Genomic DNA, 16,446 nt, shown 5'->3' with positions numbered 1-16,446 from the left:
GATAAGGTTCCCTCCGGTATGTAGCCTCGAGTTCGTTTCTCCCTAGTGATGGATACTTTGGTGCGTTTCAACATCGGCCCCTGAGGGATATCGACCCACCGATGATCATGTTAATGACGTGTTGAGTTTATTCTTGTTCTGTCTGTTTGTTAGAATCCCTATCCCTCAAATGATTCTTGGCTCAGTCGCTCAAGAATTCTCGAAGATACCCGTCATTGAATAGTCGGGCTACTTCCCCTCTCAACTGTCGATAATCTTCTGTTCTGTGACCATGAGTGCCATGATATTTGCACATCTGGTTAGGATCCCTTTGGGTTGGATCGTATTGCAGAGGTCGAGTCCATTTGGTATCTTTGATGCACCCGATAACTAATACAATGACGGCATCATCGACATTAAAGTTGTATTCCGATAGTCTCGGTGCTTCTTAAGGCCCGATGGACCTGTCGAAGCTGTTTTGCTCATGAGTCCCCGGTTTCCCTAACCTCGGTCGCTTCTCCTTTCGTTTCTTGTAGAGTTCTGCCCAGACCCACTGCTTTTTTGGTCTCCATTATATGGCTGATACCGATCCCTGTTTGGTATCGGTTCATGATCGATGTCTCTCTTGGCTCTGTCGAGGGTTCTAAAGGGATAAACAGACCGCGAAGGGGCTCCGAGTTGATCATCTTCTACTCTGATCTTCGATTGATACCGGTTATGTACGTCAGCCCAAGTAACAGTCGAATATTCTATCATGTTTTGTTTCAACTGCTGCGAAACCACCGAACTTTGAACATCGAGCCCTTGAGTGAAAGCCTGAACAACCCAATCATCAGCGACCGATGGCAGATCCATTTGTTCCATTTGAAAACGGGACACGAACTCCCTAAGCATCTCGTTATCCTTCTGTTTTACTTTGAAAAGGTCCGATTTTCTGGTCTCGACCTTGATGGCCCCGACGTGTGCTTTCATGAAAGAATCAACAAGCATAGCAAATGAATCGATAGAGTTAGGAGGAAAGTTATGATACCATATCATAGCCCCTTTTGATAGGGTTTCTCCAAACTTCTTCAATAGGACATACTCGATCTCATCATACTCCAAATTGTTCCCTTTGATGGCACATGTGTAAGAGGTTACATGCTCATTTGGGTCGGTCGTTCCGTTATACTTAACAATCTCGGGCATGCAAAATTTCTTAGAGATCGGCTTCGGAGCCGCGCTCGAAGGAAAAGGTTTTTGCACGAACTTTTTAGAATCCAGGCCTTTTAATATTGGCGGCGCTCCTGGGATTTGGTCTACCCTGGAATTGTAGGTTTCCACCTTTTTGTCATTAACTTTGATTTTCTTCTCCCCTGATTCTATCCGTTTTGTCAACTCCTCGAGCATCTTTATGATCTCGGGGTTAGCACCCGATTCATGTTCATTTAACCTTTCTATGACCGGTTCATCCCTGCATGTGATTTCCCGGTGTGGATCGGGCTCAACCCTGCTCGATGCACGACTTTGGTTTTTGTAACTGAGCTATCGCCGCCTGTTGAGCCTACAATATTTCGAAGATCACCCGTAGACTGATCCTGTCTCCTTCAATGTTTTGTGTGTTTCAAGTTGCCGATCGGGCTCCACCACAGATGCTATTTTTGAGGTCGGTAGGCAAGTTAGCATCGATAGCCACATGTGAATTAGTGTCAATCGGATTTGTGATCGGAATTCCGATGGGATCAACGGGCGGTACTCCTTCACCAGGCGCTATGTTGTTATTTTTACCGTGGTGACCGGACTCGTTGTCAATATGTAGGGGTGCTGATTGAGAGTTTGACATCTTGTGTTTTATCTTGAAATCAGAAACACTTTAAAGAGCAAGTGTAAAGTAGTGTGTGTTATGGAGATTTGTATCAAATAACCACTATTATCCTTAGCCCCACGGTGGGCGCCAAACTGTTTACCCTCAAAATCGGATAACAATTGAATTTATAAGTGATTTTAAGGATATGCGATTTAATTTGATACAAACGACAAATCAGAATGCAATTAAAATAAGTAATGGAAAAGCGAATGCAAACCACTTAAGTAGAACAATCTTAGCCTTGGAAGGTTAGCCACCCTCGAGTAAAAAAATACTTTAATTGATATCAGAACAGAACAACAAGAGAATAATAAGAACTTGAAGAGAATAATAATATATTACTTTGGGATGCGTGTTACAATGTGCTTTACAAGTAATCAAACCCACTTTATATAGTAGGGGAGTCCCACTTTAAGTATAATTATATAAAAGGTAAAAATCTCCTGGTTTGCTGATTTGCTGGTTCTTTATTGATACGTGACGAGATTCCTGCCGAAATATTCGACCGGTTATGGATATTTCGGCCTTTCATTATTTCAGTCTTCTGTTGGTTATACCGGCAATGCTTCCTCAAGCTTATTTGAGGTTAGTGTCGATTTTGGTATCATGAGCTCAATGTTCTCGAGGACGGATATTCTGACCTCGTGTTCCGGTTCGATGAGATTCATGATCGATCTTCAACTCCTCGCTTTCCGAGCTCGATGTGTCATGCAATTGTCGAGCCCTATTTCGACCGTATACGAGAAGCTTAGCCAAAGAGGCTATTATTCAAATTCATCAAAGTTATACGCAACAAAGTTTTCTTCTATATAGATCCACCTGCACCATCCCAATGTATCAAGTAGTATTAGTTAAAAGCTTCCCAAGTTTTTCCCATGTCAAAAATGGGGTAATCAGCAATCATAAATTTACAAAAATTAGCTCAATCATCCTCGTCGGAATCGGGTCGTACAGATTGCTCAAATTCTGAATCCATTAAAGACCCAACTGAATCTTTCGATATATATAGGGTATATCCTGAATTCCTGATATAGAATCATAATCAGTCTCCTTATCACATTGTACATCATCCGAGTACAGAGAATACAAAGGTTTATCGGCGGAAGCATTTCAATACGAGCTGTTTACAGGTGTTTTAAGTGTTCTGGTTTGAAGGCTATTTTAGTCCAAATTTACATTTCACTTACAAATTCGGGGACAAAATTTCCCGAGAAAGAAGGCAAGTCGTCAAAAGCCCAACCCAAAAAATTCTCAAATCTTCACCACCGCCACCCTCCTCCCCTCTCCGCCGATTCCCTTTTCATGTCTTAGTCGCCGATCAGCAACCTTCATGAACCGCCACCATCGCCATAGCTTCTAACTTCATCAATGGCGTTGAGATCAACTGGACGCAAGGTCTCATTTGACATTCTCTCAACTTCCATCCTAGACGACGATCGCGATTACGATTACGATTCCTCCACCGCGACTCTCCTTCGATCCAATTCCGATCCTCCTCCTCAGCTTCTGCCTAACGATGACGCCACAAGCCCTACCGGAAACCGCAAGAGGAAGAAGAAAAAGAAGAAGCACAAGAGAATCGCTGAGCACTCCACAATTTCCGAATATTTCGTCACGGACGAGCAGCTAGGCCGCTCATCCTCCGTCGGGGATTTTAACGGTTACTGTTACAGTGTTGCTCAGAGCAGCAGTGTTGTGGTATGTGAGGAACCTGTTACGCTGCCGAAGCCTGAGAGTAATTGTTCAGTGAGTTCAGTTTCTGGACTTCCGTTTGGGGAGTTGAGGCAAAGAAATGTTATGGTCAATGGAGTGACCGAAGAGAGTGTCGGATCACCACAGATTAGTGTGAGAGAAAGTGAGAGTGTTGTTAAGGAATTGGAATCAAGGTCAAATTCGAGAGTCGAAGTGAATGTGAATATGAATGGGGTTGCAGGGAGGAGTTTGGAGAAGGAAGCGTCTTTAGATTGGAAGAAGTTGATGGCTGAAGATCCCAATCGTAAGCATGTACCTTTTTTGTTTTTCTTTAATGGTTTTCTAAATGTTTTTCATTTCCTGCCAATTTTCCAATATCACAATGTTTCCCAACTGTGCTCTGACTCCAATAGGAACATATTATGGCAACCTGAGGAACGCGTAGAGAAAAGATTGGTGATTAGTACTTGAATAGAGAAATTCTAGTTCTAGAGAGAAGCTTGTATGAGGCATCCTTAATCATCATATCTTTTCTCATGTTGAGAAACTATGTCATTTCACTTTAAACATGAAGTTAGCTAAATATAAGACAAATAAATTCACTTGGGGGAGGGAGGAGGGGTTGGGGTGGAGTAACAAATATGTGAACTCCTCTTACCTCCCTGCCTGTTTTCGTTTCTTTCTTTTTTGAGAATTCCTGCCATGCTGCCTCTGCTCGCGTTCGGGCCCCGGATCCCTTGCTTTTGGCTAAGGTCTTTATTTACCTGTTTGACTGGACACGGAGTTTAAGAAAAAATGAAGACTTTTGGAATTTGTAGTCCTAAACAATTCAAAAATGGGCCCAGAGTATTTGTGTGGTTATAAAAGCTTCTCATTAAGGATAGAATTGTAAGTTTAAGCAAAATTGTTTCCAAATTTAGAAAGGGGTATTCTTTTTGGTACAGACCAAAAAGGAAATAGGTTCACATAAACTGGAACGGAGGGAGTACAAATTAACAAACACTACTGGAATGGTGCGACAACTATACCATAACAGATATAGTACTTACGGAAAGAGAGAGCGAGACTGACCTAACCAAGAGAGAGAATGCAAGAGTGACTCCCCCATCACTCAAGGCCGGAAGAAAATAATTTTCTACGGCCTTATTTACCAAACTCGGGACTAGAGGAGCATTTTAGGAATTTGAGGTATCGCTTGTAATGTAATAAGGATGAAGTCTCATTCATATAGTAATGTCCCTAGCTTTCAACCTATTTTAGACTGAGGCGAATCCAAGATTTAAATTTTATGGGTTCAACTTTTAAATTTTTTAGCATTGAACCTATTATATTTTAAAGGCAATTTTAATGAATTTTTACATATAAATTTTTACTCCGCGTCGAAAGTTATGGGTTCAATTGAACTCGTCGAGTATGCACTACATCCGCCCCTGATTTTAGAGGCAGGTTTGGAACCCTGTATCTCTAAATTTTTTGATTTTGCACCGGGTGTCCGAGTCTCTTTGAGCCCCGACTAATCCCGGGGGTGCACAGGCCCTCGGCAAGGAGTTTCCCGCAAGTGCACCACGGTTAATTCAGGCTTTACCCAGTCCGATGGCCCTCAGAAATTGTTTGCACCCAGTGGGTTTCGAACTTGAGACCTTGAAAGGGAGCAAACCCCAAGGCTCAAGTCAATTGCCACTAGGCCAACCCCTGAGGGTTACCCTGTATCTCTAAATTCAAATTTACTTTCTAATTTATTTTAGTTGCAGAAGAAAACTTCACATGTATCCTTTCCTTTCTCTTACTTTTGTTGTGTGGTATTTTGTTAGAAACATTTCCGATGGATAAGTCACCAATGAGGTGCTTCATGGAAGAGATGTATGCGGGTAATTCCTTAAGGAGTACAGTTGCCCGCGGGGATGAGAAAGAGCGGCAAAGAGTTTATGATACCATATTTCGCTTACCATGGCGATGTGAGCTGGTATAATACTTTATTAAGACACTGCACTATGAAGCATTCTCAAATTATATTTTGAATACATTATTCTTTCATTGCCCTCAGTTTCCTGGTGTCACTTCTTGACTTGCATTTTTTGTTCCTCTGTTATTTATGTCACTTCTTGACTTGCATCTTTTGTTCCTCTGTTATTTATCTGCCCTGGACTGTGATAGTGCAAATAGGGGGGGTCTCTTTTTTTTTTTTTTTTTTTTTTTTACTTTTTACTTCCCAATATTGTTCGGAACGAACTGCAAACTAGGAGGTCCACTACCTGTTCTTCGTAGTTCTTCTCGGATATACTCTTTATCTCATAAACTATCAAGCTGGTTTTGCTGAATAGATGACAAAACTATTGCTTTTGCAGCTTATTAATGTTGGCTTTTTTGTCTGCTTTGATTCATTCCTGTCACTGCTAACTGTCATGCCAACGAGGATAATCATGATCTGCTGGAGGTTTCTGAATACAAGGTTGGTATTTCATGCTTCACTCTTCCTTTGTTCTTTGAACTTGAAATGATTTTTTGGGATCTCCACTCTCCAGTAGAGTTGTGTCTATCATACTGTCCTAAAATAATTCATCATACCCTTCTGACCTACAGCAGATGGGATGCAGATTTTTTTCTGTAATCTCAAATTAACCCTTTAATCAAACTGTTTATCTAAGATTTTGTCTAGAAGTAATATAAGATTTCTTACTACCCCAAGCCATGTTGATTTTTTAGGTTTGATTTAATTTGTTATGAATTTCATAATTATGCATAGATTAGGGATGTAATCTTGCATAGAATCAGTATTTTACCAAAAAATATACCATGTGTAATCACTATATATCTCAAACCGAACTCGAGGGAATAGGTAGGTTTTTCTTTCATTGCTCATTCTTTTCTTCTTAATGAATTATCTCTATCCATAGAGGCTGATAATTTTTGGTGGTTTTGAAACCTATGGGAACAGTGTATTTGTGCAATGAGCTTTTAATTACTGGTTTGTCATTGAATTTCTTTTGGTGTGAAGTTGCAGCTGCCATATGGTATGCGTTGCTAAAATATCAACTTGAAGGAGATGAGGGATAGTTATTGGAGGGTGTATTGATATAAGATTTTTCCTTTTTGCGTTTTTTGGGAGTTTATTACTGATTGGGTATACCTTCATGTCTAGTGTTCTGTTCGGGTTTACTTGTGAGTTGTGATTGGGTGTATCTTCATGCTAGAGATCGGACATTGCCACAATTCTAACATTATTTATTTAGTAACAGAAATGAGGTATGATTATTAATAAAATTAAAAAGAAGACTTTATTACAAATTCTGCTGTGAAAACATTCACGGTGTTTCAGCTTGCTTCCTTTGTTACTTCAGTCCCGGGAAAAGAAAATAATTTTAGGAGTTTAAGGGATTATGAGTAAAGACAATAAAAGGGAAATTAAAGTTTCTTTTTGTAGAAAATGGTGTTCAGTTGGTGCCCCAGAGGTGACATATTCTCCAAGACTGTTTTCCAGTTGCACTCGGAGAAGTTTCTTTTACTGCCAAGTAATAGTTCCTTGGTTAAGTGAATTTGCAGAGCGGAACTTACAGGAGGACTATCAGTTGAAACAAGGGTAATGCCCTTAAGTACCTAAGAGGTTGGAAGTCTAGGGATATATCTATTGTTTACCTCTGAAGTAGGAGACTTCCCAATCAAATTTTAGTGGGAAGAAGAGAGATTGTCGTCTTGATTGTCCCTTAAAAACTTAGTTTGTCCTTGCTTTTATTTTATTTTGTCTTGCCCCTGTTATTGTTGTTGGTTATGGTGACTCTTGTTAGTTTATAGATATGTATAGTGTAGTCTTGTCCCACATTGGAAGACGAGTAATATTTCCTTGTAGTGTATAGCTATAAATAGGGAACTCTTGTATTGTATTTATCATCCAATATCAATAACATATTTTCTCCCGTGCCTTCTCATATGGTATCAGAGCATTAGTGAGAAAAGATCGCTGTGCGTCATTCCAGCGTTAACCGGGAAGGAAAAACTTAGTCATCGTGTAATTTTTTCGGTGACCTAAGGCTTGTCTAAGTGAAAGTCACTTTCTGTCGGTGTTGTGCTAAAACCAACACCACCACGAGGTAGATCACCCTCCGACTATCAACCCCTGAAATTTTATCCGGCAGAAAAGCCGCCACGCTTCTCCACGCGCCGGCAACAACTTTTCCGGCGAGGGATCCGGCCACTTTCCGGCCATTTCTTCGCGAAACTTCTTCAGGACAGTGTGCTCTCCTCAAAATTCCGAGTCTACCCATCTAATTCAAATCAAATTCTGGCCACTTTTTATATTTTTCCGGCGTGAACAGTGACCTTTCTGGCCATTTTTTGAAAATATTTCTTCAAGACAGCTTGCTCGCAAAGGAATTCCGAGTCTATCCATCCTGGTTACAATAAATTCCGACAACTTTGGAATTTTCCGGCGAGCTACAGTGTTTCCGGTGAGCTACAGTGTTTCCGGCGTGAGCAGTGTTTCCGGCACAGAACAATGTTCTGTTTTCCTGCTGTAAACGGTGTTTTTCAAGCTATTTCTTCGGTTTTCTCACATGAGTTACTTATTTCCACTATTTCAAGTTAACCCTACTACTACAAATTGTAGCGACATGGGAACCGATGCTTTGAATAGTTGGATGGTTTCTTTAGCAGAGTATATTGAGTTCCTTCAGTATAAAGCATGTAAGCAGACATCTTCTGAGATAGCTTTTGTTGTTCAAACAGGTAATAGCGTGACTTGTTTCTCCCAATCTTCATCCTCTGAGTCTTGGGTCATTGATTCAGGTGCATCAGATCATATTTCTGGTAACAAATCTCTTTTCACTACTATTTCGTATTCTCAATCTCTTCCAAAAGTCACAATGGCCAATGGGTCTCAAACCATGGCAACTGCAATAGGTCAAGCAAGCCCACTTCCTTCCTTACCTTTAGATTCAGTCCTTTATGTTCCCAATAGTCCTTTTAATCTCATAGCTGTTAGTCGCTTAGCCAAATCACTTAAATGCGCTGTTTTATTTCTTGAATACCATGTTTTTATACAGGAACACAGTACGGGACGGATCATTGGCACCGGGCGTGAATCAAACGGACTTTATTACCTTATCTTTGCTAAATCACATGGACTCACATCTTGTCTTCCTTATACAACTTGTCCTGTTACTGATTCACCAGATTTATTACATAAACGGTTGGGACATCCCAGTTTGTCAAAACTTCAGAAAATGGTATCTGGTTTATCTCACTTGTCAGCTCTAGAGTGTGAGTCATGTCAGCTCGGTAAGCATACCCGCTCCCATTTCCCTCGGCGTCTTGATAATCGAGCAGAGTCATCTTTTACTTTAGTCCATTCAGATATTTGGGGTCCTAGTCGAGTCAGTTCCACCTTAGGATTCTGCTACTTTGTCAGTTTCATTGATGATTATTCCAGGTGCACTTGGATATTTTTGATAAAAAATCAATCTGAGCTGTTTTCTATTTTTTCAGACCTTCCACGCTGAAATTCAAAATCAATTTGGGGTTTCTATTCGCACATTTCGTAGTGATAATGCCCGAGAGTATTTGTCTTCCCCATTTCAGCAGTTTATGAAATCTCATGGGATTATTCATCAAACATCTTGTCCGTACACATCTCAACAAAATGGGGTAGCTGAAAGAAAGAATAGACATCTTATTGAAACTGCTCGTACCCTAATCATACAATCTCATGCTCCGTTGTGTTTTTGGGGGATGCCGTTCTTACATCTTGCTATCTTATTAATCGTATGCCATCTTCAGCTATCCAGAACCAAGTTCCATTCTCTGTCATATTTCCCAACAAAATGGGGTAGCTGAAAGAAAGAATAGACATCTTATTGAAACTGCTCGTACCCTACTCATACAATCTCATGCTCCGTTGCGTTTTTGGGGGATGCCGTTCTTACATCTTGCTATCTTATTAATTGTATGCCATCTTCAGCTATCCAGAATCAAGTTCCATTCTCTGTCATATTTCCCAACTTACCTTTGTTCTCTCTTCCACCCCGTATCTTTGGAAGCACTTGTTTTGTCCATAACCTTACTCCAGGAACAGATAAGTTAGCTCCTCGTGCTCTTAAGTGCGTATTTCTAGGTTTCTCGAGAACACAAAAGGGGTATCGATGCTACTCTCCTGACCTCCAGCGGTACCTTATGTCCGCTGATGTTACCTTCTTTGAAACCCAATCATACTTCACAGGTTCGGGTCATCACTTAGATATTTCTGAGGTACTACCAGTTTCATCTTTTGGAGATTCAGTCACTCCAGCTCCACCACCTACAGCTCCAGTTGTAGCTCCACCACCTATAGCTCCAGTTGTAGCTCTACCACCTATAGCTCCAGTTCCACCACCTACAGCTCCGGTTGTAGCTCCACCACCTATAGCTCCAGTTCCTCCACATAATCCAGTTCAACCTTCTGCAGCTCCACCACTCTTGACTTATCATCGTCGTCCACATCCAGCATCAGGCCCAGGTGATTCACGCCCCGCATCAGATTCTGCACCTACTGCGGACTTGTCTCCTCTTAGTCAACCAATTGCACTCCGCAAAGGTGTACGATCCACACTTAATCCTAATCCCCACTATGTCGGTTTAAGTTATCATCGTCTGTCGTCACCACATTATGCTTTTATATCTTCTTTGTCCACTGTTTCTATCCCTAAGTCTACAGGTGAGGCACTATCTCATCCAGGATGGCGACATGCTATGATTGACGAGATGTCTGCTTTACATGCGAGTGACACTTGGGAGCTTGTTCCTCTTCCTGCAGGTAAGTCTACTGTTGGTTGTCGTTGGGTTTATGCAGTCAAAGTCGGCCCGGATGGCCAGGTTGATCGGCTTAAGGCTCGTCTTGTTGCAAAAGGATATACTCAGATTTTTGGGCTTGATTATAGTGATACTTTCTCTCCCGTGGCTAAAGTAGCATCTGTTCGTCTCTTTTTGTCCATGGCTGCTGTACGTCATTGGCCTCTTTATCAGTTAGACATTAAGAATGCTTTTCTCCACGGTGATCTTGAGGAAGAAGTTTATATGGAGCAACCACCTGGTTTTGTTGCTCAGGGGAGTTTAATGGTTGTGTGTGCAGATTGCGCAGGTCACTATATGTTTTGAAACAGTCCCTCGAGCTTGGTTTGGTAAGTTCAGCACAATTATTCAGGAGTTCGGCATGACTCGTAGTGAGGCTGATCACTCTGTGTTTTATCGGCATTCTGCTCCTAATCTGTGTATTTATCTAGTGGTTTATGCTGATGATATTGTTATTACTGGTAATGATCAGGATGGTATTACTAATCTGAAGCAACATCTCTTTCAGCACTTCCAGACTAAGGATCTGGGCAGATTGAAGTATTTTCTAGGTATTGAGGTCGCTCAGTCTAGCTCAGGTATTGTTATTTCACAACGGAAGTATGCCTTAGACATTCTTGAGGAGACTGGAATGATGGGTTGCAGACCTATTGACTCTCCTATGGATCCGAATGCTAAGCTTCTGCCTGGACAGGGGAGCCTCTTAGAGACCCTACGAGATATAGGAGGTTGGTTGGCAAATTGAATTACCTCACAGTGACTAGACCTGACATTACTTTTCCGGTGAGTGTTGTAAGTCAGTTTATGGATTCTCCCTGTGATAGTCACTGGGATGCAGTTGTTCGCATTCTTCGGTATATAAAGTCAGTTCCAGGCAAAGGATTACTATTCGAGGATCGAGGCCACGAGCAGATTGTTGGGTACACAGATGCTGATTGAGCAGGATCACCTTTTGATAGACGTTCTACGTCTGGATATTGTGTTATAGTAGGAGGTAATTTTGTCTCGTGGAAGAGCAAGAAACAGAATGTAGTTGCTCGATCTAGCGCCGAAGCCGAATATCGGGCCATGGCTATGGCGATGTGTGAGTTAGTTTGGGTCAAGCAGTTGCTCAAGGAGTTAAAGTTCGGAGAAATCAGCAAGATGGAACTAGTGTGTGATAACCAAACTGCTCTTCATATTGCGTCAAATCCGGTGTTCCATGAGAGGACTAAACACATTGAGATCGACTGTCACTTTGTCAGAGAAAAAATACTTTCAGGAGATATTGTTACAAAGTTTGTAATGTCGAATGATCAACTAACAGATATTTTCACTAAGTCTCTTACTGGTTCTCGTATTAGTTACATGTGTAACAAGCTCGGTACATATGATGTGTATGCACCGGCTTGAGGGGAAGTGTTAGTTTATAGATATGTATAGTGTAGTCTTGTCCCACATTGGAAGAGGAGTAATATCTCCTTGTAGTGTATAGCTATAAATAGGGACCTCTTGTATTGTATTTATCATCCAATATCAATAACATATTTTCTCCCGTGCCTTCTCACAACTCTAAATTCTAAAAGAATTGATTCACCCTCCCATCTGAAGCACGTCTTTACTTTATTTCCTTAGCTCCTTTCCTTTCTCGCCCCTTGATTTTGTTGTGTTAAAGTAAATCTATTTAACTGCAGCTTATGTTTACAAAATAACCTGACCATGCTCATGGCAGGCAGTTCAAGAAACTTTCCGCAGTTGAGCTTTCTGATATTGGCTGTTGTGTTGCCCTGGCCAGTGGGGCGATTTTGTTGCAACAAACAGGTGCAGTAGGATTCTTTTATCCTCAACCCCCGTCTTAAAATTTTGCTATATACTAATTACCCCAACCACACATCTGAGCTTAGACTTCTCAATTCTTGGTTTCTTGTTTGTTTAGTCTTACTCCTATTTGCAATTCGCTGTGGCAGATATTAGCCTAATCTATCACATGATTCGTGGTCAAGGGACAATCAAGCTTTATGTGGTTTACAATGTGTTGGAGGTGAGAAGTTGACTACTTTATTATAATTAAGGGCATGTGTTAAGATGCCACAAATTGGTTGTACTTTAGGTCTTCGTATCATGTTGAAGGTGGCTGGATTCTGATACAACATAACTAATTCCATAGAATGTAATTCATGTTTGTGCTTCAAAGTAAAATAAATGAAATATGTCTCCATTCTTGCTGTTAAAGAATAGAATAACTTCGAAGGAGAAGCACCTCTAGTCATATGTTCGGATATGTTTCAGCTATCCTTCATCAAGTATCCTTTCATTCCAATCTTGTACAAGATATTGGTTTATTACACGTTCATGTTGCTGTCCTAACATCATTCAATATGCAATATTTTTTGGTTAGCTCCTTTTTTTGCAATTTATAGAAAATTTAAGGCTATTGTTGCCCTTCTCGGCAGGTTTTTGATAGACTATTCCAAAGCTTTAGTGGAGATGTGATGCAGACTCTTTTTAATACAGCAGAAGGGCTTGCAAATAGCTCAACGGAAAATATGCAATTGTGGATGAGAAGATTTATTATGGATGAATTTGTAGCTGTGGCTTCATCAAATATCCTTTCCATTCCCGTATTCTGGTCAATATGATAAATTTCATCCCTAATATTGTCTGGTTTCCTTGACTCCCCATACTTGTTCATTCTTTCATCTTGCTAGCTCAAGCCATCACTTTGTCAACCTGTATAGTTGCCCACAACAACGCATTATTTGCTTTGCTTGTATCAAACAATTTTGCAGAAATAAAGAGCAATGTATTCAAACGGTACAGCAAGGATAACGTTCACAATCTAGTGTATTATGGTGAGTTATCTTCTAGCAGTATTTACCTGAAATTTTGAAGGTTCTATTGCCATGATTAAAGAATTCTTTATGAATCTGCTGTTGGTAGCTAGTTTTTTCTTTATTATCTTGTGTGAAGTGATTCCATCTGTTGCATGTTTTCATTGGCATATTTGTAGTCCCTATAGGTTGCATCTCAATGCCAATCAGTCAGTCAATCAATTAATTTACCTTTTCATAAAAATATCACCCAGTCAATTTAGTCTCAATTTCAGATGAAGTTACAAATTTCAGCATCTATTCTAACATAATGACATTATCAATATAATAACTAAAATTAAACATCACTAAAATGTAATTACAAGATAAGTTCAATTACAAATTTGATGTTCAGTTTCATTTATAAAAAAGGAAGAAAAGATAACTCAATTTTCTATTAATCAACTATGAAATAGAAATTTTCTGTAGATTAAATTTAATCTTTAAGTGCTTTAGTAATTTTATTAAGAGAGTAGAAGAGAAGCAAAAGCAAAAGCTCAAAAAGCAGGAGTGGCAAAAGAAGGTGATTTGCATATTAGAAGATTCATGGTCTGTAGAATAGAAAGAAGACGTCTTCATAAAAAAAGAATAGAAAGAATAGGTATGTCAAAAGATGCAGAGGAAGAGAAGTAGAGCTAGTAAAAGGAGGCATTACATTGCAGAAAAAAAAGTACCACAAAAAAAGAGGCGCTACGAACTGAAGAATAAAAGCGAATCTTTTGCTTACATTCTTACGTTTTTACCCATATTTGCATTAATTTCGAGAGATTGTAGTTTTTTGAGACTTCCTCTCTATGATTTTAGGTATACCTTGTCTTTTTCTAGCACATTCAACTGCCATATTGACATTTACTGGATTCTACATTTAGTGGTCTACGTAGGATATAACCTTAACATTTTCTCTCATTTTTCTTTTATATGTGCTATTTGAACATCTGTTGGCTGTCATTATTTCTAATCTTGTCTAATCTTATATGACCGGGTATCAATCTTAACATCCGCATTTCTAGGATTCTCATGGTTATATTTAGTCTTAGAGACCTTACTTTTACTCCCCTTTCATTAATTGTTAGTTTTCAGTTTATGCATAACTAATCGCACATCTTTTCCGACCTTCTCTCTCTCTAACTTGTGCAACATAAAAAAGGATTTCCTCTTCCCTTGACATAGTGCTCTTGGCACCTCAGGAGAAGGAGGCTCAGGGCCAATTTTTGGATTGTCTGTCTGATGGATTTGGATTTTATTGATGGGTGTGGTTTTTCTTTTTCATCTGTTCCTCCTGTTTTTACTAGTTTCCACGTTCACCCATCCATATATTAGTTGCTGACTAGTGACTCTTTATTTGTTGTTTTACTTATCATTTCATTTAAGCTTAATGGTGTTTGGAAATGCTCAATCCTATGGTACTGATTTTATTTTCACATTTGTGCTTGATTGCAAAGTTTCTGTGCATTTAAACTTTAATTCCATTGGCTGTTGGCAGATTCAGTGGAGCGGTTCCATATTTCGGCATTTCTCTTATTTGTGTTAGCTCAAAACCTTCTGGAGGCAGATGGACCTTGGTTTGAAAGTTTTCTTTGTGTAAGGCCTGCTGCTGATGCTCCTTGTGCAATGAAGTGATCAACTTACTGAATTGTTTTTGAACTGGCTCATATAAAGAAATTTTCCTTTTGAATCCTGCAGAATGCATTTGTCGTCTACGTAAGTGAGATGACAATTGATATAATCAAGCATTCATTCATCGCAAAATTTAACAATATTAAGCCGATTGCCTTTTCAGAGTTTCTTGAAGATCTCTGTAAGCAGGTATTTTTAATTCATGGGCTGCTGTTTGACTTTGCTTGTAGAGTTAAGCTCTTTAAGCTGGTGGATTTCTCTGATTAGCTCGAATAATTTGTAGTTTTATACTGCTATATTGCTATCACACTCTTCATCCTACTAAGCCGTTGTGGCATCTTGTACTTTTTTCTTTCTGAAGATTCTGTTTCTCACATTACTCTAATTGTCGACTTTTAACAGACACTGAATATTCAAACGGACAATATGAAGAATAACCTCACTTTTGTCCCTTTGGCACCTGCTTGTGTGGTAAGTTTTTTCTGATTTGTCTAAAGCCGCCATCTTCTAACATAATAATTTCTGAATAAAATCATAGTCTCTTTATTTCAAAATACTATACTTCGTGGATATGGAACATAGAGGAAGCAGGATCGATTCCCTTGGACTTGTGGGTTTCCTTCCTTTATACAGAGCTTAAAATGCTCATTTATTCCTTACCTAGCAACCTCTTTTGCATGTCAGGTAATCCGGGTGCTGCGTCCTGTGTTTGCTGCTCATCTTCCCTATAATCCGCTTCCTTGGAGGCTCTTTTGGATTTTTCTTCTGTCTGCAATGACATTTGTCATGCTTGCAAGCCTTAAAGTAATGATTAGCATTGGCCTAAAAAAACATGCGAGGTGGTATATAAACAGATGCCAGAGGAGAAAACTTCATAGCGACTAAGATACTATATCTTGATGAAGCTGCATACTTTGCTCAGATATACAGAACTCCTGTTTATGAGAAGAGAAAAGAGGGTCGGCCAGAGGGCGGGGTTTTTTTTTGGGGGGGGGGGGGGGGGGAGTCTTGGGTGACGCGGTTGGAAATTTGCACCGTTGCTCTCATTTTCTGTTCACTCGTGCAGCGGGATGCATTCCTGTGGAAGTATTTATGCCAAATGATCAAATGGCCTGTACTTCCATTTTTCACAGGGAGAAGGTCCATATAAAAAGAAAGTCATATTGATAAGGTATTTCAGTCCATATAAAGAGGAAGTCATATTGATAATGTATTTCAGTCCATATAGAGAGGAAGTCATATGGATAATGTAGTTCATGTGCAATATATTTTAAGACCATTTCTCTATAGTTGGCTACTTCAGAACCTATCAAAAGGAGAAAAGGCTATTTCAGAAGGTATTTTCCGAGTAAATGTTGTCTAGAATTCTCTTGACTTCCTAGGTAGATTCAGAAAAAGCCGATGTTACACAAAGGTAAACTATCTTTTTAGTTAATCTGGAGTCTTTCTTACAATACAACTTAATTACTTTTTCTTTTTAATGGTTTAGTTGAGCAAAGTTCAAGGCATTTGACATTCCAGAAACCTCCTCTTTTATCATTTTTTGACTTACATAATGTCATTTTTGTATTAGAAATGTGCCTCCTTTTGTTTTAATCCAAAGGTAAGTGAAATTGAAAAGCTAGCAACGCCTGAAATCAAGAAACT

General features: G+C 39.7%; 1 protein-coding gene across 1 annotated transcript; it reads left to right on the top strand.

The window, feature by feature from the left end:
• The first annotated feature begins 2,600 nt into the window (after positions 1–2,600).
• Positions 2,601–16,086, top strand: LOC104102517 (protein POLLEN DEFECTIVE IN GUIDANCE 1). The gene is made up of 11 exons (XM_070197011.1): positions 2,601–3,821; positions 5,329–5,480; positions 5,863–5,966; positions 12,045–12,133; positions 12,280–12,353; positions 12,766–12,907; positions 12,988–13,164; positions 14,666–14,763; positions 14,866–14,988; positions 15,202–15,270; positions 15,484–16,086. Exons 1-11 carry the CDS (start codon positions 3,194–3,196, stop codon positions 15,682–15,684), a joined length of 1,857 nt encoding a protein of 618 aa, XP_070053112.1. The 5' UTR covers positions 2,601–3,193; the 3' UTR covers positions 15,685–16,086.
• Positions 16,087–16,446: the final 360 nt, after the last annotated feature.

Source organism: Nicotiana tomentosiformis, chromosome 3, assembly GCF_000390325.3.
Source record: "Nicotiana tomentosiformis chromosome 3, ASM39032v3, whole genome shotgun sequence".
Taxonomy (NCBI): Eukaryota; Viridiplantae; Streptophyta; class Magnoliopsida; order Solanales; family Solanaceae; genus Nicotiana; species Nicotiana tomentosiformis.
The sequence above is the reverse complement of the archived record's forward strand: the minus strand, read 5'-3'. Positions and strand labels throughout refer to the sequence as shown.